Below are 22,646 nucleotides of genomic sequence, written 5' to 3' on the forward strand. Positions count from 1 at the left end.
ATAGCTGCATGACTTAGCAGTACCTGAAAATGTTATTTATGTGCCAGCTGTCATATATAGGAAACACGTTTCTATTTCACAAATGAGGATTTTAGTATTTAGAATTTACCTTCTTCTAAAATGCATCCGACACTGACACATCACGAATGTATTCAGGGAATCTGCACCCAGATCATTCTGACCATGAATCCAGAACATTGATGTAAAAAAGCACTCAGTGGTACACTAAGATACACCTAAGGTTCACTTATCCAGAACTATCAAATTAAAAACAGAGCAAGAAGAGTAGGCTTAGAGATATATCTTATGAGAAAGTTATACATGCCACTGGTCAGCAGTAAAATGACTGATTTCCCTCTCCAAAATTTACACCTTGTGTCAGTCATTTAGGAACGGTGCTGGTTGGATGACTTCAAAATGGCACTCTGCCCACTGAGCAAATGGAGTTCTATTATCCAAAATGCTCATGATTGTGGACAGGTCCTGTAAACAGCTCAGAACTTTGGGCAACAGGGCTGCAAGCTGGTTATTTCCTTCATTTGAGTAATTAAATAGCTCCGAGATTTACTTTGGAAGTACAGTAACACAGCTGAGAGTATGCATTTCTGTTTTAAAACATTTTAGGCTGTGCCTTTCTTTCACATGTTTGGCATCTCAGGTAACCAGAACACTTTTCCTCTACTCTTCGAACTAACAACAACCTACTTCCATAAGGAGTGCCTCAAGTGTCAGACTACAGGCTTCACCAGGTGCTTTCCATACCTAACATTTCCTAAAAGTTTACCATTCTTTGTAGGCAGATTTTAAAGCAACAGAACCAGCCATCATCACTACCCTATGTGGCTAATTTTAATCTGTTATGAGTAGGAACAGCAGCTAGACCTTTTCCTTGCTTGCAGTTCCTCGGCGTACTGACTTGTTTGCAAGGGAGCGCAATTCAGGGCTGTTTGTAACAGCTTACAGTTTACCTGCGAGGAAATGACCTGAATCAAACAACTGCATACTAGACTGAAACATTTTTATTCACTGCATACCAGCCCTTAAACTCAACTGTGAATCACTGGAGCCAAAAACCTTGGGAACGTGTGTATTATTAATCTTATAACCCATCCAAGCAAAAAATCTTAGCAATCATCATAATATACTAAGAAACCTCAAGCTTTCCCTATTCACATGGATAATTTGAAAAACAAAATAATGCTTTCCTCTAGAGCTTTAAGATATAGTATAAATCTCAGAACCGTGATGTTAGGCATAGCAGCTTAATATATGGTGATCCCCGCATTCCTACAAATAGCACATAATTCATTCACAGTAGAAAACCTTTGATATTTTTCAACCAGCTGTACTGGAAACAAGTTAAAATCTCTTGCCCCATCATAAATGTTCATCATCTTTTTCTCAGGTGAAACATTTAGAAAGTAAAGCTCTTATGGGTTTTTTTACTTTCAGTCATTGTCAGCTCAGAATATAGAAACAATTCATCTGACCTGATTGCAACAGACTTAAAAGAGGGAAACTCCAGAAAACAATAGAAAGAAAGCTATATTTATGCTAGAGGGGTCAATTTTTTCCCTTCTTCTCAATGCACATGCAATCTCTTCTTAAAACTCTCAACCTAACAACCATTTTTATTCTTTGAACAATTAAACCTTTAAAAGTGCAGACTTCCAAAATGTTCCCTTGCTAACTCCTAAGATCCATCCTTCAAGACAATTCAGACTGTGAATTTTCACAGTCATTTAGCAATCATTTTGATGAATGGGAAGAAGAAGTTTATGTTACAGTGGCAGAAGATGGAGATGAACTCAGAATACTTGCTCCTGAAAATATAAAAGTGAAATACAGTCAACTAGCTATTGTATGTACAGAAGTGTAATGCACTACACTAACATACAACATACAAGCAGCCATACTGACTCTTGGATTTACAGTTTTAAAACCATATTCAACTATTTCCTACCCACTGAAACTTTCCCAGACTTAATATCAAGTATGATTTGAGTCTGCTGCTGATAGAACAAAATAATGCTTTCTTGCAGAGACATAACTTCTTTTGGCATTTTTTCCTATTTGCCATCACAAACATTTTGTGTAGCTGCTTTTATTTCAATTAATAATTTAACACTCTTTATTTCTGTGTTCATCACATTGAAAAATTAGATTAGTAGGAACAACACTCGGTCCATGAGAAATTCAGGCGAGACAACTACAGAAAATGTTGTAAGTGAAAATATTTAAGAATAAGTTATTTATGCAGTTAAGTTATTTCACTAAAAAGAGATGAGAGGAATCAGCAGATTATGAGTCAATTCTCAGGTTTTGCTATCTTATTCACTTCTTATGTAGTACAGCTTTACTTCTGGAGATGTCATACATTAAAGGCTTTCAGGATTAATGCCTTATTGCATATCTTGTTTCCTTTATGAATTACACACAAATTATAAAGTAAGATGCTACAGTTCATCAGATCAATAGTGTGAGATCATGACACTATTAAAGATATCTACAGCAATACTACCATCGCTGAAAATAGGGGGCCATTTCAGAAGTTAAGGCACAACCGAAAATGCAATTCTATTTCTTTATTTTTTCAACAGTTGACCATTTTCTAGGGGTCATACTGAGAGGAATATACTGACACATTCATTATTATAGTGCTAACCATAGATTCTGGAACTACAATTTAGCTATTACCTTTTCTGTGTGTATTTTCTTCTGAACTTCATTTTCCTTTTTAAATGTATTTCTGGGAATCAACTTTTTTTTTTTTTCTCCCCCCATAAGCTTCCTGATTTTCATTCACTTAGAAGGTAACAAATGCATAATTAAATATGCCAAGTGGCAAATAAAGACAGAGAAGAAAAGGGCGAGGGAGAGAGCAGAATGCTCCAAAAATACCTTTGGATATCTGGAGAAGGTTAGGATCTGCCAGAGAAGCTTCAAACTTCCAGAGCAGACACTCCTTAGTCTCACAACTCTTCTTATTTATATTAGAACTAGTTACATAGAGCTGTTCTGTTTTATTCGAAGGAGGAGGATCATTTTCTCTCTTTTCTGAGGCCAAAAAAATAAGTGTGCTAGAGTGTTACTCACTGGCCTGTGTGCTGTGTGCTAGAGCAATCACCTGGAAGGCAACACTTTCAGAGCTCTGTGTACAAACCAGAAGAATAATACTGCTGGCTGCTTACACCATATGCTTTGGTAGAGAAGAGTTCAGGGGGTTTTATTTATTGTTTACATATTTTTACAGATAATGCTGAATCTCAACGATACCTACAGGTGTTCTCCTATCTACATCTATCTCTTTTCTGACTTAGAGATGATTCGTGCATTGAGGAATGCATGAAATTAACACAGAAAAAATCTGCTTGTTAGTAAATGAACCCAGGTTCTCAATGTAGTCAATACTGGAACCAGTTACAACTGGTTACGTTGCTGAGATGTCATTCTATACACTTTCTTCCTTTCCTTATTTGTGTCCTAACCCAAGAATCCTTACAGGATATATGCTGATGAGCAAAAACTATTAATTTAAGGACTACCATTGTCTTCCAGCACTAGTGGAGAGCACATACAAAAACTGCTCAGGAAACAGTAGCTTAATCAAAGTCAAGCTGCTTTATTTTCTGAAATTTTATGTTTTGCCATATGTAGCAGGTGCTCATTTCTTGACAGAAACAAGTCATTCAAATATGGTTCTATTTACAAATAAAAACAACAACAACACCAAAAACTAAAAAAATAAAAAATAATAAAAAAAAAAAATTCTGGATGGATTTGTGGTGTGGCTTTTCCAAAATCCATGAAAACAACATCACCTGCATACTTTTATATGGCACAAAAGCAGCCATATAAAATCCATCACTCGTTCCAAAAGTGGACAATCTCTCTTCTTATTCTGTTGTTTTCAATGGTACTTTCATCCATTCCCTTCATTTTTTCTCTTTCATTATAGAAATATGTATGCCTAGTTTCTAATGCCACACTGTGCAAAATCACTACTATTTCTAGGAACAAGACTGCTTCTGCACTATACTGGGAAGAGATAGATAGCCTGGCATAACATGGTGGGCTCTGAAAGCACAACATGCATCTCTGCCATTCCTTCATATGAAAATACAAAGGAATAGCTGGCTGTGGCAAAGCTGAGGTGGCAGTCATGCTTTTCTCCAAATACACTGTTTCAAAATGATCAACTGTATAACAGCTTCTTCCCCCAGGCAGTCAAAGAGGAATGAAGACTACAAAGACTGAGAAATACAATAGGGAAAGCATAATCTGGAAAGAAAAAAGCACTCACTCTTCAAGTCCTTCACAAAGCAGATGATTTGCTGTTACAAGATCAATTCAAATTGCTTTATAATGTGTTGTTTAATTGCACAGTCAATTACCAGGTGGATCTCAATATAAGAAGGTCCCAACTTATGTTATTTTCGAGTTATTTGAAAGATGAAAGTAAATCATTCTCATGACCTGAGTACACAACCTGAGATCGGATGTTCAGAGCCCTGTCCAGCCTGACCTTAAATGTCTCCAGGTTAGGGCTTCCACCACCTCTCTGGGCAGCCTGTTCCAGTGCCTCACCACCCTTACTGTAAAAAACTTTTCCTAATATCCAATCTGTCCCCTTCTTTCTTACAGCCTCCCTTTAGACAGAAAAAGGCTGCTATTTTTTCTCATGGAGCTCTCTCTTCTCCAGGCTGAAGAGCCCTGGCTCTCTCAGCCATCCTTGTAGGAGAGGTGTTCCATCCCTTGGATCACTTTTGTAGCCCTCCTCTCAATGCCCTCCAACAGGTCCATGTCTCTACTTGCTCTCTAGCTCACCAACTTCAATGATTCTATGACTCTGAAAGCCTTGTAGCCATCAATAGCCACACTCAAGTCATGGGAACCGTCCACCAGTCTTCAGTGATGGCAACAATATCATGGTTTTTTATTACCACAGTGGCTTTTAATTCTTCCTGTTTATTTCCCAAGCTGTATACACATCTCAGTACAACAGGCTGAGGTGCTGTTTCTGGATTGTCTCATCCCACTTTCATTATCATCTCTAAACATCTACTTTTTGTTCCATATCAGAAAAAAGGTTTTGATACTTAGAGAAATAAGTTGATGAACTGTAATTGTTCCTTTCTGAACACATCAAGAAGCCTGCTGTGATAGTGATCCAAGCTATGAATTGGAGGATAGTTGACAAAGATTTAAATGATGCATCCACACAGCTCCTGCAGCATATTCACTCCAGCATATGGCTTTTTACAGTACATGCTATGCACTTGCTGTGCATTCACAAACCTGTTTGGTGCTAGAATCAAGCATTACTGAATTTTGTCTACCACTTGCAAAGCACTTGAAGGAAGACATGAATATGTTAACTTAGTGCTTTATGCCCACTTATTTACTTCAGCAAGTTTATTCTGTAGCTTCAGTATTGATTTGCAGTTAAAGTCATGGTTTTGATGTGTTTTTTGTTTGTTTATATGTTAGTTTGGCTTTGAAGAAAATCGGGCTTTTCAAATATTTTTCCTTGCTGGATTGATAAGCTCTGTCACATTTAGACTGTCTTTCAGCAAATAAAGGAAAGGTTAGCTATGTTATTAGTCCAGGTTCTCCTCTGTTATCCTTTCAAATGCTTTGGGCAAAAGGCAGTTGTATGATGTGGCAGATGGCACTTTCTGTATTCCTCATCCCTCTACCGATAACCAAGCAAGGCAAAGGTGAGAAAACAATGTACGGGTTAGCAAGTTGCTCTTTCCTGAAGAAACATAGAAACAGATCTTTTCAGATCAATTCTACATTGCCTTCAGCATCTTCTCTGAATATTTCATTAAAGGTATTAGAAAATAAAGAAAAGGGTAAGGGAAAAAGGGAGAAAGTGAAACAGGGGAAAAAGGAAAAAGAAATGAGGGAAAGGGAAGAGATCACAAGCACTGAAATTGCCAGCACTGTGAGTTTTCTTCAGTCATCCTTATTGGCATATAGGATGTACTGCAGGTATTCGTCAAGAAAATTGAACTTTGAAGATATTCCCTTCCTTGGCTGATACTGCTTATTCTTTCTACTCATTTTAGAACAGGATTGCAATTCACACTGACAAAAGACAAAGGCAGTGAAGATTAAAAGAGATGATTAAGAAAAATTGCAGAGTTAATAGGTGCACCAAGAAAAATTTCTCATGCTATTAACTTCAGTGGCAGTCCACAGTGGAGATAGATCTGCTGTTCTACCCTTCTCCAAGGCTCCTGATCCCACATCCTATCCCATCATGCTGTATTTGCATTTAGCATTTTCCACACTTGATACAAATATTCATCTGCCTAGAAACTTCTCTGGCTGTCGTTATCCTGTACCCTACTTTATATGTCAGGCTCTCCCTGATGTGCTCCACACTTACATACTTAACCCCCTGGTACTCAGTTTTCAATCCTGCCAAGCTGTTCAAATCAGCTCAACGCTTATGCAAACATACTTCTTTAAAGAAAACATTTCAAAAAGAGGTAAGTAAAGCTATATGACAGAAAAGGCAGCAGTGGCCACGTCCTTAGCAGATGAGTTTTCAACAGGCAAAAACAAATATACAGAAGGGATGTGATTAAGTCTGAACGTTATTCCAAATTTCTCCATGTTAAAAATTACAATTTCCCTAGAAGTCATCAATCCCTTTCTTAAATTACATATACTCTCAAACAGGAAACAGCTACACAAAAGCACCATCCTCTGTTTCCCAGTCACTTTATTTCATAGAATCATTTCTCTTTGTCCCACCTACACTGTCCCCATCCCCCAGAAAACTCAGATGAATGGCAGTGGCATTGAAGAAAAAAGATAATCACATCTAAAGTCTGCTTGTCCAATGGACTTTGAGGAAAGATGGTGATGTGTGTGAAATGGTAAATAATAAAATCTAATTGCCATATAAATGTGCGTGGTAATCCATCTCCCACAGAACTGATGCTACACAAATTACTTCATAGATAAGGGGGGGTGGTTGTGGTACAAAGGTGAGGTATTAAAGCGTATTAACTGTCTTTCATTTCTTTCCTGTTCTGGCCACTTTTGCACATTGAATGCATCTGAAAAGCAGACAAAATCTAATGAAGCAGGGATTTTTACACCATAGTGCATTTAGATTTCCCTTCTGAGATAAATTATTCTTCTGAAATCATGTATTGATTCTCTACTTCAATAGCCAACATATGCACTTCAGACAGCTTGTTTTCAAAACAGCAAAGAATTACACTTTCCGACAGGTAGCCTGGATATCAGAGACCTGCAGCATCTACAGAACTCTAACTCCTAGCTACTACATCAGGCAACATTCTCCACATAACCCTATGAAGAAGTTGACAGAGGTTAAATGTGCTCAGTTTGAATGTGGGTTTGCAGAGGGAAACATTTTTTGTTACATTACCGTCTTCTTTACCCAGACAACTACCTCTAGACTCAGATGAGAACTGCTTGGTGAGAATTCCAAAACGTATGGGGAGGACTGTACAATGCCCATGGCAGCACACTTTGAAAACAAATTTAGGATGTGCTTTTGGAAGGATGTTAGGATTCTACAAATGTGCCCCACAGACAGCCAGTATAGTATCTGTGAATGAAGCTTGGGGAGAGAGAAATTTATTACTTTATGCAAGTCGAGATTGTGTTCCAATTACAACTTGCAGATAACAAGAATTCAGAACTTTGTTAGTGGGATGTATTTAAGCTAAATATTCAGATTTTTCTTTTGTTTGATTTGGGAGTATAGATGCTTCCTACATTAGTGCTAGCACTTTTACTTAGTATTCCAGAAGGGCTTGAAAGAAATTCTACAATCAGAGAAGGTAATAACCTTCACGCAGAACAGCTGCAGGAACACAGGCTTTGACCACAACTCTTTGGGCTCAGCCACCCAGCTGGCACTTCCTGTCTCCGCCCTCACCATTCCCTGCAAACAGAAGGATAGAGGAAAACACTGTTTGTGCTCCTACTCCCTTAATCAGTTGTCCCAAGGCCCTGAAGTCCCTCTTGAGTTTCCTCAAACTTCCTGCTAGAACTCCATCACTGCTTACCCAAAAAAAAAAACAACAAAAAAACAAAAAACAAAAACAAAAAAACAGAAAATAACCCGAGGGCTGGTTAGCCAGGAAAGGAAGCTTTCTCTTTGTATCTCTAACCCGGGACCAAGGCAGTCACAGACTTCCCCTACGAAGTGGTCCCTGCATTTTGGGCCTTCCCTTCCCTTCCAAATGGACAATGACCCATCATTTTCCTATCTAGAAGCTATTTTGATGTAGGGCATAGGTTGACTTTACCTTTGCAACTACTCTGAACAGAGGTTGCTTTCTCAACACTGTCAGGAAGACAACAGCTGCATCCACTGTTGTCTACTCCAACAAGTCACATTAGAAAGATCTATTTACTGGTGACAGAGTTCTCTATTTGAAACAGAGCGTTATTTCTGCATGAGGAGCTCACAGCCCGCTGGCAAGGTCATTACAATTAACTCATGCATGCTCATTTGAGAAATGTAAGTGCTAATACTCATTCTGTTGTACAATTTTGGGTTTATATGTAAAAGACTTCTCCATTCTTCTTAATAAAGCTTTGTTTTTTTGTTAAAAATATGAAAAAACACTACCATTAATAGAGACCTTGAAATACACAAAAGAACACATAATGCAGCAACAATAACAATGGGTTCAATATAAGACAACAGTGGGAAGTATTGCATAAAATTGAAATTATTTCAATTTCTATCACTGTAACAAGAAACCTCCCCAACGACCAAGACTAATTTAGCTCAGTTTTGCATGGTTTGAGCAATGTGCTTTGACAGGGAAAGCAAGCCCTTATAGATTAAATCACTATTACCAATCATCAATGAATACACAAGGCTAATAGATCTATTGATAATTTAGTAACCTCTGCAGGAAGTTTACAAGGATGGATGAATTTCTGAGCGAGCCTTTACATATATGGAAGTGTATTTCAGGGTGTCTGTGAAACCACTGATGTTACACCAGAAAATAATGTGATTGCTTTTCTTTCAGAGGCTTCAGAACAGGCTGCTTCCATATCACAGGAGAAAAGGGCGAATGAAAAGGCAAATATATAGCAATAGAAGTCATATCTTAAGAAGAGACAGAGACAGCTGGAGAACAATTAAGGGCTACAGAAGTAAAATAAAACAGACAAAAATAAATCCAGATGGAATTTTTAGACATATGGGTGTTGATTCTGAGGTGGGCTCTAATATGAATTGCTTTTTTTTTCTTATTTTTATTTTTATTTTATTTATTTTGGAGGATACAGTGACACAGTAGCACAGGAATAAATATTATTTATAACGGACACTAGAAAAATTGACATTTGGGAAGGCCACGTGGAAGGGAATAAAGTGAGAAAAGATGGAAGTATGGATGCCAGCTCAGAACAGCAGTTCTAGTAAATGTGTGAAACACTGCACGGGCAGCAAAAATCAAACCAAAACTGTAGACTTGGGCAGAAATTTTCTGTGATGGTGAATTTGTCTTTAAAAGAAAGTACTAATAGCCCAAAATCAGAATTCAGATGACTACAGTTTATCCTGAAGGATAAAGCACAACTAGAAAGTTTGGAACAGGATAGGATAGTGCTGTACTGAAATTATCAATTCCTTGAAAAGTTTGTAACTACTTTTTGTTAAATGTAAACAACAGCGTTCTTTAACTTTTCCGTTCATGATAGTGTGATATTTTACTTATTCATCCCAACTTACAAATAAATAAAGTGTTAAAATATCTGAATTTTCTCTGGACAGTCATTCTGTGTGTATTTCTTTTTCGTATGTTTGCACTTTAATTGAAATAGGTGAAAAGTTGTTTGGAGGGTTAATAAAGTAGTGTCCATATTAAAGCAAATCAAAAGGAAGATTAAAGCCTACAAGTTGTGAGTATACAAAGTTACACTTGAGAATGTTCCTCCTCCTCTTGTGTCTTCAGGTATTTATATAAAACAAAAAAACTCTTCCAGAACTCAATTCCCACACCACAGAAAGAAAGTGTGGAAACAGAAGAGACGTTACAGATGTTGCAGTACCCACATAGCCTGAATGAAGGAGACATCTTTCCTTTGGCAGTGGTGAGGAACAAGAACATGAGTCAAATTCCAACTTCACTTGCATTTTTGTGCACATTTCAGGCCACTCGGTCCTCTTACACTACATCTCCACAATACTGAGAACAGCAAGGAGAATTCTCCACCCAACTTCTCTTGCTGTCAAAACCCTGAATGACATAGCCATGCTAACCAGCTGCAAGCAGGACAGGGAAAGTGCTTATGAAATATGTGAAAGCAGATTTACTGTATAGCTGTATGTTGGAAAGTTGAATACAATGCTTTTCTGTTAAGTCTCACTTATCTTTGTAGGTTATCTGATGGAACTCCACCTGAGTACACTTTGCTGTTTTTCTCTGCTCACAAAAACAGTACAGTTCTTGAAACTGACACAGAACTATTTTCACTCATTTATTTATTTGACTCTAGTTTATCATTTATCCATCAAGAGACTGCAGTAATTCAGCTGGAAAATTTAGCGCATGTGTTTCCACAGGTTCCCAACTCCTGTCCACTGAAATTGTGTCAGAGGAGACGCAGGAAAGCCATTTCTCTAATAACAGGCTTTCTGTATTAAGAAGCCAAATCTTGTACCCAGAAGGAAATGTATGGTGGAAATTTTCTCCTGTGCTTTTATGGCAACTGTCTGCTTTCACATACAGCTGGCATCCTGTGCAGGCTCCACAACACAATCTGTCTTTGCACTGAGTTCACTGTACATTTTTTTTATTTTTAAATCTGCATATATGTGATTATTCTTTCCAGGATTATCTTGGCTTTCAGCATTTGAAATCTGGCAACTATATAATTACTGAGAAAGGCTGCAGAATTCTTTATTATCTGTACACATTTATATTTCTGCTAATGTAAACTCCAGTTACACAGAATGATTGCTATCACTAGCAGGAAGTACAAGTTTAAATTTGCTTTGTTGCTAGGGCTAAAATAATAGAGGACAATGAATTAACCATGACTGTTCTTATTGGTAAAGTTAAGTGTAGGGAGTGTTTATAGCACAACAGAGAAAAAAAAAGAAAAACAAGGAAAAAAAAAAGCCATGCAAAAGCATTTCAACTGAATACAGAGGAAGAAAAAACAATAATGAAAGACATTATTTTTCTCCTTTCTAACCTGCTGGAAACGTATCAGAAAAACAGCCAAAATTCTCACTGCAAATGATGTGTCATATTTAAGGAATTTCATCTGAGCAAAATATAATAGAACATTAAGAAAAAAAAAAAAGTAACATGCTGCTGTAAAAAGTTGGAGATTGAGGAACTGTGTATGCTAACTGTACATTACTGCTTGAAAATGCCAGGTTTGTTATTCCTTTACTAGCCATACTTCCTGGATGTCGAACTACAGAAAATCAGCACCCAGAACATTTCACCTTCCTCACTTCAATTCTAAGTATGTTTTTTCATACTCTTCAGTCTTTTTTTTTCCAACTGGAATTCAAGGTTAGAAAATGCACCAGCTATCAACAGTTTAACTTCAAAAGGGTAAAGCAAAAGTAGAATTTTCAGTATAAAGAAAACAAAAGAATGCTGGATTCCATAGGTTATCCTAGCTGAGGGATTCTGTGAAGGCACAAGCCAATACATTTAGTGAAATAACAGTGCCCTCTAGTGCTTTTATTAAGCACATTGTTCAAACTTCTTTTTAAACAAAGAAACACAGCAAATCACCACCTTCCTTTTAAAAAATATGTAGCATAAAATGGCTATGTTTATCAGTTCAGATCAGAATTATTTTTTCTAGACATGTCTAACTAATATACTGGGAAAAAAAAAAAGATTTAATACATGCATATATACAAGCAGCACTTTGTGATGTAAAAATGTGAAGGAATAAGGTGTATGATTTCAGTATATCAGAATACCTCAGAAATATTATACTAAATAAACTTGGAATATACTTGGAGGAATGTAAACATAAGAAAGAACATGGCACAATATTCATACACAATTTTGAGAATGGAGCATGAGCCATCCAAATAACTTCATTTTCTAGACCAAGAATTTCTGACAAGAAGCACCTTGCTGAAAACTACAATATATTCAGACAGTTTTCAATCTTTCTTACAGTACTTACAAGTGAAGCAAACATGCAAAATACCACAAAATCCAGAATAATTACTGAGGTTACCTCATTTTCTGTGACTCAGAGGTAGATAAAAGAAAATTCAGCAAGGAACAAGCTCTTGATGGAACATTAATGTCTACTTTGAACAACATGGCTTCTGAAATATTATATTTTCTTTGATTGCTATAAAATGTCAGTTTTCCTAACAAGAAATTTATAAAGCCTGTTAAAATATATTGCACTGTATTTATTTTCCCAATGGAAGGTGAAATTTGTGTGGAATATTGAACAACGTGGACCAGGTGAAAATATTCTCCAAGCTTCTAACATGGAGACCATTAGTTCTGCTAAACCTCTGTAATCATACTGTACAAATTGGGCTGTGGCTTCTGCACGCCAGTAACATAACTCATGTTCACATAAAGTCAAGCTTTCTTTGTAAGGTCCTTAGAGCTCCTTTATTCCACTAGAAATCTTTTAGTATGATATTGGTCCATTCTGTGTTCTTAAGTACTATTCCGTGTTCTTAAGCACAACATTTAAAGTTGTACTTAACTTCACAAGACTGCTACTATACTGCCATTGTCAGGTCAACAAAGAAAACTGCACCTCCTGTGGACATATTAATTATTTTCAAATTTAATATTTTGTATGGTATTGAAGTGTAAACCCTTTTTCAGGTTACCACTCTGTAGTGGTTCTCACTTTATTTTGTAAAGAAATTACTGTACTTACTTTTGAGATCTAAATTTCTGGCTCCAGCTGTGCTCTGAGTTGTGATTTTTGTGTCAATCTTTACAGTGTGGAGATTGTTGGTATCCCTTGATATCATCACATTATGCCACTGGTTGTCATTCAGAGGTTTATTAGAACTTCCTTTGATGAGATTTGCACCATTTCCCAAGTCAAACACATAGTGTAAATATCTGCAAAAAGAGAAAAAATTGGAAGTTTCCTTTTCTTTACATACCAAGGAGGAACTAATTAATTAATTTGTCTAATATTTTCCATTTCCTTGTTCTTCTCAGCAGTGGTGGTAAAGTAGGATGTAACACTTCCTCAAATGAGGAAGCACCCTTAAGTGAGAGAATTTCAGAGAAATTTATAGGGGCTGAGATGACATCTCAAGTTTCTGGAAAATAATAAGCACTCCTTGTATCAGGAAACAGAGAGAGAGAGAGAGAGAGAGAGTGAGAGAGAGAGAGAGAGAGAGAGAACACAAGGAAGGCTATCAGCTTTGGGGTAAATGCTATTATTATACCTATTACTTATTTTCATATTTTTCAGGCATCTAGTTTCATCTGAAAGAAAAAGTCACAATAAAACACATGAAGCTTAACATGAGGAAACATTCTTCAGTCAGAATTACTCAGTCAGGTAAAGATTTGCCCCCAGAGCTTTCCTTTCTTTTCCTCCTGTCTGCATATTTGGAATAGCCTGTTTTTATCAATACACCAATCCATACGTACCCTTTTACTAATTCAACCACAATGAAATCATTTCCATCGCCACTGTTATAAAGTATCAATCCATCCAGAGAGGTGGTTTTGAACTGGAAAAAAAGGTGCATAGATGTATATGCTTGCAATGTGGCCAATGCGACATAACTTGCTTTTGTTTTAAAGGTTACGGGGTCTGCTATGATGTTTCTGAACCCAAATCTTGCATTTAGCTCACAATAATCGATGTCTCCATTTTTGCATAAGTCAATGTATGCCATGCCATTAAATGTAAGGCTCTGTAGATGCCCAATGAAATTAGAAGGCACAGAAGACAGGTAGCGGCGTTCTGTTATTATTCCAGTCTCTATGTTGTGGAATTCCAGCCGTGTGTGATCACCAGCCATTTGACCTTAAAACAGTAACAAGAAAACACACATTAGTATTTGAAATAGGAAGTCAAAAAGCACATCTCACGATTAAGCACGTGCAGGAATTCCACACTTAGATTGTGCAGGCCAATTCCTGATCCCAAAGAGGACTTTTTTAAAGTCATCCAAACTACTTGTAAAGATCTGAGAGTCTCTTCACCAAGTTTGTTATGTTTAGATAAGACCAACAACAATACTTCTACACTGAGCAATAATACCACAGTATATCCAACTGTAAATGAAATCCCACACTCTGATTACAGTTAATCAGATAATTTGTTTTATTCTAAGCAAAAGCAATTACCACAACATTAAGAACACAAATGGGAATCTAAGAGCCGGAATTTCATGGAAGAGTATAAGAGTCTTGGGGACATTACTCTATATGCTTTGATTAAAAGGGCAGGATTTAGCAGGAAGGATTCCTGTTTAAGCAGTCCTAGGTACAGTAGTGCTTGCCTGCTGCAAAATCCTGTCCTGAAATTGTGGTCAGAGAAACTGTGAAAGTAATTAGCTTTGTACTGTGGGGACAAAGTAGGGGAGGAGGCAGTCACTGCCCAAGTGATGCACAAACCTGAAGGTGTGCAGTAAGGGCACATCCAGGTGTCTGTTGTCATCCTGAAAACCGCAAGGGACTTGCTTACATCAGAGAAACCACAAGCCTCAAAGGTACCCCTGGGTCTTTCTTTGTCATGCATAGCAAAAAGTCTAAAATTTTCAGACTGTATAGCTAACCTGAAGGCAACAATCAATGCTGGCATTGCACGCTGTGTACAAATCAGTATTAAAACTGATTATTAATTTATCCTACATTCAAAATTTTGTCCACTAAGGAGCTCCCTTTTCTAAGATTTTTTTCCAGGTTCAAGAAGTGGGACAGATGTAATGGCATAAAGCTGTTCAATAATGTCCCTACAGTTGCAGTGCACATTGTTGATGGCCAAGCTCCCTCTGCACTGAATGAACTACAATAAGAGTGTGTGAGCTCTGACCTGAGCTGGATGTGCTTGGCAATTTTGCAGAAAACTGTGGCATGCTCAGACTTGCAAAGCTTTTATAAGCAAGTACATGCCTGTGTGAATAGGGCAGCTATCAAGGCAAGGTAAATGTTGATATTTGGGCTTTGCCCAGGAGTATAGATTCACAAATTACTTCAGTTACATAGAATAATATTTTAGGACCTTTCAGACCACACACACACAAAACCAAAAGCAGTTAATAATTTATGTTAAATATTTGCAAGTAGTTTGCTTAGCATAAGGATGCATTCTACACGATTTATAATTTTACTGATACCACTGAACACCATCAGTATCTTAATCTCCAGAAACAGCTTGTTGATGTTCTTATTTCTGAACATCAGTTCTAAATATATGTTTTCCTCTTATATATTACTGAAGGTGGATTCTTCCTTGCAGAAACCAGTAGTAAGTTGTCTTGAACAATGCCAGATGTATAACCTTCCGCAAGGCCAATAGCTGTACACTGGATCACAGCCAGAGAGAGCTGAAGAACAAGTTTTAGAGGAACATTATGTATTCCAGTCTTATATCACTTCAGATGGCACTGCATAAACGTAATGGCAAAAATCCACTAAGCTCTGGCCTGTAGCACAGTATCCTCTTTACATTTACTACCTCAAATGTATTTTTTTTCTTCAGGACAGTAATAAAAAAGTTCCAGAAATCTGGGCTCACATCCCAACTCTCTTCCTAACATTTCAGTTGTACAAAATGGCTTGAGACTTTGTGCTTAGAATTTGGGTCCTTCTGTGCTATTCTTATGTCAGGTGCATGCAATGCACTACCTGTTGTGATGCTATGGAACAGGCCTAGTGAATTGCTTTTCATAAGCATAAGCTAGGTATCGTTCCCAATATCCAACTATGGTGACCTATTTCATTTCTCATTCATTTCCAGAAAAAAAAAAAAGAAAAAAAAAGAAAGAAAAAAAAGTGCATCAGTGCTGCAAGCATTTAAACTCTTTTCTGCTGAGTAAAATTATCAAAACCATCTGCATGACTTATAATGAAAGCTAGATATGAAAGACTGTTTAGGCATGCATAAATTTATGCATTTGTCAATGGTAAGGAGGAGTGTGCAATACATGGGCAAATAGGAAGGACTTCATAACCTGTGAAAAACGGAAAGTCAAGCTGAATTATTTAATGGCTCCCCTTCCATCTTAAGCTCTCTGGATCTGACAAGCTTTTCTAAACGAGAGAAGAGATGGAATAAAAAAAAATGAAAACAGTCCATGCTGAGAGGAAGCCAGAATTCTGCACAGGAACTTCGTTTTTTCTTACCTTCATGTAAATTACCAGGGTATATTTTAAACATCTGAAGAAAAATTCTAAACAGCTTAATGTAAGGGCAATCCAATGTGATATGGCAATGTTTCCACTAACCTGTTAGGGAATTCAAAGCTCCTATGTGTTAACTCGCGTTGTATACATTTGAAGATCTACTAGATGGGAGTAAAAACCTAAGCTGGTGAAAGGTTTGGCAATATAATGTATTGAGGGAGGGGAAGGGAGAGGGAGAGAGGAGGGGAAAAAAAAGGAAAAAGAAAAGGAAAGGGGAAAAGGGAAAGGAACAAGAAGGAAAGCTGTGGATGCATGGCAACAAAAATTTGCCAAGAAGAAAATGCAATGCTTTTGGTACTAACAGAAAATTTCCCATGATACCAGAGTTGCACGTTCCCAATAGCCCCTTCTCTCACACCAGCCCCCTCCTCACAGATGAAGGAGGACACAGGCTGGCCCTATAACTTCCAGCAGAGATTTTGGGAAGATTTTGTCCATCCAAACTACTGGGACAACCTTCTCCCTTTGGGTGAAGAGAGTTAAACATTCGTGGATTATGCACAGGTAGGCAAAAACTGAGAATCATACTGAGTTAACAGGCCAGTTTCTGATACATGCACTGGCATCTGGAAAGGATACAAGTGTTGCACCAGAATGTGGATACTCAGGCAAAAGTTTTCCTTGATTAAGAGCCAACTGAAGTGAAAATACTCACTGGCTTTAACTTGTAGAGACATCTAATTTTAACTATGCTTATCCACAACGAAGAATTATTAGAAAGAAAAATAAAAATGTACAGTCCTGCATTCTTTGCTTATTGCTTCACTGACTACACTCTATATGATAGAAACCTTCAATTTTCATCATAACCCATCACATATATTTTGAATTTCTAAAGCTGTACTAAGCAGTTGGGACTGATTCCAAAAGAAAAAGAGTACTTTTTGGTGATTTTTAAATCTGCATTACATTTAAATAAAAACTCTAAGGAGCAAAGGAAATTCACATTTAGACACTGTATTTTACTGCATTCCAAACAGCTTCCTCTAACTAGAAACTTCCCAAAGTAACTTTATTATCTGAGTCACCAGTTGAAGCAGCAATATGATGCTTTATATAGTTCCTTCAGTAGTATGTATTTCTACTCACATAAAGAAAATAAAAAACTGTGAAATAACTCATTTAAACCATTTTCTTGGGAAAATGATACAAAGGATCATCACATACATGATAAATTTTTTCTTCACCTTTGGAAGAACTATTAGTAATATCTGATTCTAGAAAATGTATCTTTGAAGCTACACTGACACATCCATAATTATTCTTCTACCAGCAAAACTGTCCTGAGTGCTCTTTTGAAAAAGAACTAAACGAGGTGCTTTCCTTTTAAAAACCATTAACTTTTTTACCATTTTAACAAAGCCAACAAATAATGACATATTTTATCTAAACATGAAAGCAAAGGAAAATACTAAATACCTAAAACAAAATTAGGTTCATTGTACTGTGCAAGCAATCAGAGCTAGAAGCCAGATCTGATGCTATTTATAACACATTTGTGAGACTTTATAACAGAATAACCTTCTCAATCATCATTCGTGAGACAAAATAAGAATGTATTTGTAACATCTGTGAGCATTCGTACCTTTTTTATTCTCACATCAAACTGCAATTCTAGTGGTACAGAAAAACCTGTTGCCTAGTGCTTAGTCATTTAGAACAGCTGAGGCAAGTCTTAAAAACATGACAAAATATCTTTCAAATATTTCTGAAATTCCCTCTTGGTGGGCTTAGAGTTTAGCCTTAATTTAAACTTAGTATTTTCGCAGAAGTATTTACTTGCCTTTTCATTAGTGATTTACCAAATGATTTTTCTCCAATTACTGTACAAAAATACCTGTTTAAGTCAGCATGAAGATTTTCATCAATTTTAACAGCAGTGCTAGAGTAACATAAATGTTAAGTCCAATAATAGCATTTCAAGGGGCACAATGTTGATCTTACTAAAGAAAAGAAAGCGAGCATCTTGTTACTTTTAGATGAAGGTATTTTACTTCTGCCATTTTCCCTCTGTGTTCCCCTCCCCACCCAGATAACATGAAGTCACAATGTCATACTACCTGTCATGGCCTGCTGGTCATCCACCATTAACTTTAAACTTTTTCCTCGTCGAACCACACGCACTGTGTGCCACTCATTGTCATTGAGGTTATAGCCAGCAAAAAGGGTTTCTGGACCTTTGCCTGTAGGATATGCCAAACAGTCATTATGCAATCTCTAAATCATTGTACATGTGAACCTCACAGAGAGAGAGAAAGAGAGACTGGCTGGGCAAATGTTAAAACTTACCAAAAGTCGTATTAAGCAAGAAAATTAACAAGTATAATCAATTCTCAAAATATAGAGTTACTATGTTAAAACATTTCTTTTCTCAACTTAACTATATAAATGTATTATACACACACAATAAATTAATCAGGTTGTCATAAATAGGCACAGTCAACATGGATTTAGTTAAGCATTTTCCAGTCATGAGCAACCCTTTAAGAAATAGGATTACTGCAGCCAGAAGGAAAATTTAAGCAAGGGTTTAAAACACTGCATTTCCGTTCCTTCATTAAAAATAGTTTGGGGGGAAGGTGTAAACAGTTAATGTGCTTGTGCCAAGATTTTCTTCGTCTACATTGGCTCCTCAGCCTATGCTTATTCATCTGGATGTCTCAGAAGATCACCTATTACATCATTATCTATTCTTACATATTCATACAAATATTTATATTCAGTACCTTCTCATATTAGTGGCCACCAAATCATACTTTCCTTTTTAACTCTGTGGATATATCTTCCTGTAATCTATTTTTGTAAGCAGTTAAACAAACATTTTTTGAACAAATATAATGTTTGGTATGGCACAATGTATTTGCAACTGAAATATTCACAGATATCTAAGAAAGAGAAGACGTTTAAGATCAAGGAAAAATTTCTGAGAAGAAAATGATTATGGAAATAGCTTTTCCAAGGCAGAGACAAACCTTGCTTTATGTTTTTCAGTTCCTATAACTTACTAAAAACTGATGAAAACAAAACAAAGATGTATAATGAAGTAACATTTTACATGAAAACTTCAGGACTGCACCGACTCAGGCCATTAACTCCACTAAAATTTTCCAGATGACTATATTCTATGTCAACATTTTTTCAAAAAGGGGTATGTCACTGGTTCTGAAACTCTCCCACATTTATTTTCAGATTCCTTTTCAACTGATACAGTCTAACTCTGATGGAAGGGATTTATTGATAGGAATACTATAAGATGTTCTCAAAAATCAAAACCCGTCAGCATGCAGGACTGCATGGAGCAAAAAAGCCACTAACAGCTTGATGTTGTTATTCTGTGTACATAACATTTTTTTGTCCGAAATTCTTTTTAACACCATCTACCAGCATTTCTTTTCAGTTATGTTTGCTTGCTCTGCTTTTGCACACAGAGCAGTATAATTGTATGTTATTTTGAGCCTGTCAAGATATCTTCTGGAATAAAAACACTGGCTACAGCAAAGGCAGCAAGATTCTAATAATATCATGTTGCCTTCTCTCTATGCTCGTGACTAATCCTCTATATTTGCACAAGGCTAGGGAAAGGGTACAAATCCAGCAGAAAGAGATGCATGCATACTCACCAGTGTCAGCTACTTGAACTAAGTTGCTTCTTCAACAAGAGAAAGACCAGTTTTGCATAAAGCTTAAGCAAGTAATATTCTTCTTGGATACAGTCATACAGAGGTAGTCAATAATGCTATCTGAGAAATTTTTATTATCCTATATCTTACTGGGGACTTCAGTTGAAGGGGTTTTAAACTAGATTTGGAAGACAATGAATAGACTTGCAGTAAACCATCACATAAAATCAGTAAAAATTCCAGTGGAAATAAAATAGTTCATTTAATGCTACTAAATACTTTACTCCTTCCTTTATTGGTCAAGCTCATTCTTTGTTCTACTTCTTAGGAGCTGGACTACTTAATCTCCCTTATTTCACATGGAAGACCTAAAAGCATTAAAAAGATTATGATTGCAACCCACATTAACAACTTGTATTGTTTTCCATTCATGTAAAAGAGCCTTAGTGTGTATGAATATCAAATCCTACTGGGTTGTTCATGCTCACATAGGCAATTATGTCTATTACCTTTTAATGGTTAGAGACTTGTATGTTTTTCTTGTAAAAATAAATGCATTCCCAAGTTTATTTTCTCTGCAATCACTCTCTAAATGGTAACTCAGATGAGAACTACCTGTGAATTGCCTTCACTTGCAGAGCATGCAATCAGGTATGATGCATGATGGCAACAATGCACTTAAAGCATTTCTGGCCTTTTAGAGCATACTTTGTATAAAAGTAGCAAATGTGCATGTTAGCACTGTTAGGACAAATTTTTCAAATGGTTAAGCACACCTAGGCACAGAAACTCAAGGAGATCCTTTGTTACCATGCCAGGACTAAGTAGAAAATACTTATTCTTTTATTAGGCAATGTTGGCTAACTCAAACAGTTTAAATCAGTACTCTTCAACAATTTTCAAATATATTGAATTTTAATTTAGAACATAATATTATTCAGGTCATAATGGTTCAAACACTTTTTCTGTCCTGGTTTACAGTGCTTTAGCTTAAAGTGAATTTACTGCAAACCTCAGTCCACTAAAGGACTGACTTGTCAGTCTTATGACTTCACATGAATCTGATTCCATTTACTTCATTAAGCTCACACTGGCAGAAAGTGCTGATGTATTTAAGAAAGAATTGACCTATTTCTTTGTGTCTGGTATAGGAAGAAACAAAAGAGTGTTAGTTAAAAAAATTTCAAACAGATTTTCTTTCTGTGTTTTCTATTTGTTCTTCTCTGTCTCTAATCCTAATGTATTCCCCATGCTGTCCTTCCTCAGGAACTCATTCCTTACTTTCTAGATACAAGAGAGTCCATTTGTTTCATGTACCCAGCACTTACTGACTATCTCTGATATCAATACCTTAATCATATTTTAAACTTGTCCTTTCAGAGATAGGTTGTAACATGCAAAAATTCATTAAATGTCTCCTCTTGCTTAAGTAAAAAAAATATGTTATCAATGTCTATTCACCTTTCAATATGTATTCATCTATTTCTTTTTTAAAAGCTTAAATAACTACAAGATTTTATGTATGCCTACAGTAAGTACATAGTATCAAGCAAACAAATATAGGCACATGTACAGATCCCATATTTGCTCACAGGCCACCACACCAGTAAAATTTTCACATCTCTACAAAAGCATTTGTAATTGCTAATACAAATACAAAGAACTTTTTTTTTTCTTCATGGAAAAATGCAGACTGTGCAGCCAGATGATAGAGGTACGAATCTTGATGATGCAATTCATTATGAAACCAAGTACTATAACCAGTTCTGAGGACAAAAGGTTTTCTATAGTCATTTGAATGTAAAGTCCCAAACACCCTAAATTGTATCGTTACTGAGGCAATCAGTGAAGAGAATTATATGGTTCTAGTTTAGCTTACTTTGGTTTTCTCATTTCAAATAAAGAAAGAAGAATAAACCTCCAAAAGAAAAGCCTAATTTTCCAGTAGGCTAAATGTTCCAAATATTTTCTGGAGATTCCTGTTCTGTGTACTAGCTCGTGGGGAGCCTTTTCAGCTCACACATCCAAAACTGTTTGAATCAGGATGGGAATAATTGGCTCCTATGATACCATCAATCACCAGCAAAACATGTACCAAACTTGCTTGAATTATTAAATTCTATGATCAAAAGCAGGCATCAACAATGAAATATCAAAAGAAAGGCTAATTAATCGGAGACTTGGAAGGGAGGCTGTATGATACAGGAAATGCTAGACCAACCTACTGAACTGCAGTTGTAGAAAAACTACTTCCATCAGTTTACTGGTTAATGTAAGAAATGTTAGTGGTTTCAGACAAGTTTGCTAACAGACAAGTATACACGTCATGACAGTCAATATCAAGCAGCACTTTCATTTTGAATTTGAGGGAGTAAGTAGACAAGCTTGGAACATGGAAAATATTCAGGAAGGATTCCTCCAGAACCACACACTGAGACACAGACAGATAGGAGAAAGCCTCTTAATCTTTGTTATCCTTTCTGTGGTGGTTGGCTGCAAAATCAGTTCTGGTCTTCTGACCCATTTATTTACAAACTCTAATTTAAAAAGCCAATTAATACACTGAATAAACTGTATTTTAAATGACTGCATCTGTATGCATCATCCAGCAACTGCTCAA

General features: G+C 36.5%; 1 protein-coding gene across 21 annotated transcripts in view; it reads right to left on the minus strand.

The window, feature by feature from the left end:
- NRXN1 (neurexin 1) overlaps positions 1–22,646 on the minus strand; it is a gene marked incomplete at both ends in the record, with an annotated part of 632,844 nt that overhangs the window by 335,386 nt on the left and 274,812 nt on the right. For all 21 annotated transcript variants that reach the window (XM_079550649.1, XM_079550648.1, XM_079550645.1 and 18 more), the window contains 3 exons: positions 12,907–13,097; positions 13,641–14,022; positions 18,467–18,589. In XM_079550649.1, coding sequence (XP_079406775.1) covers positions 12,907–13,097; positions 13,641–14,022; positions 18,467–18,589 — 696 coding nt within the window. The remainder of the gene's footprint in view (positions 1–12,906; positions 13,098–13,640; positions 14,023–18,466; positions 18,590–22,646) is intronic.

Source organism: Tetrao urogallus (genome assembly GCF_951394365.1).
Source record: "Tetrao urogallus genome assembly, chromosome: 2".
NCBI classification, from domain to species: domain Eukaryota; kingdom Metazoa; phylum Chordata; class Aves; order Galliformes; family Phasianidae; genus Tetrao; species Tetrao urogallus.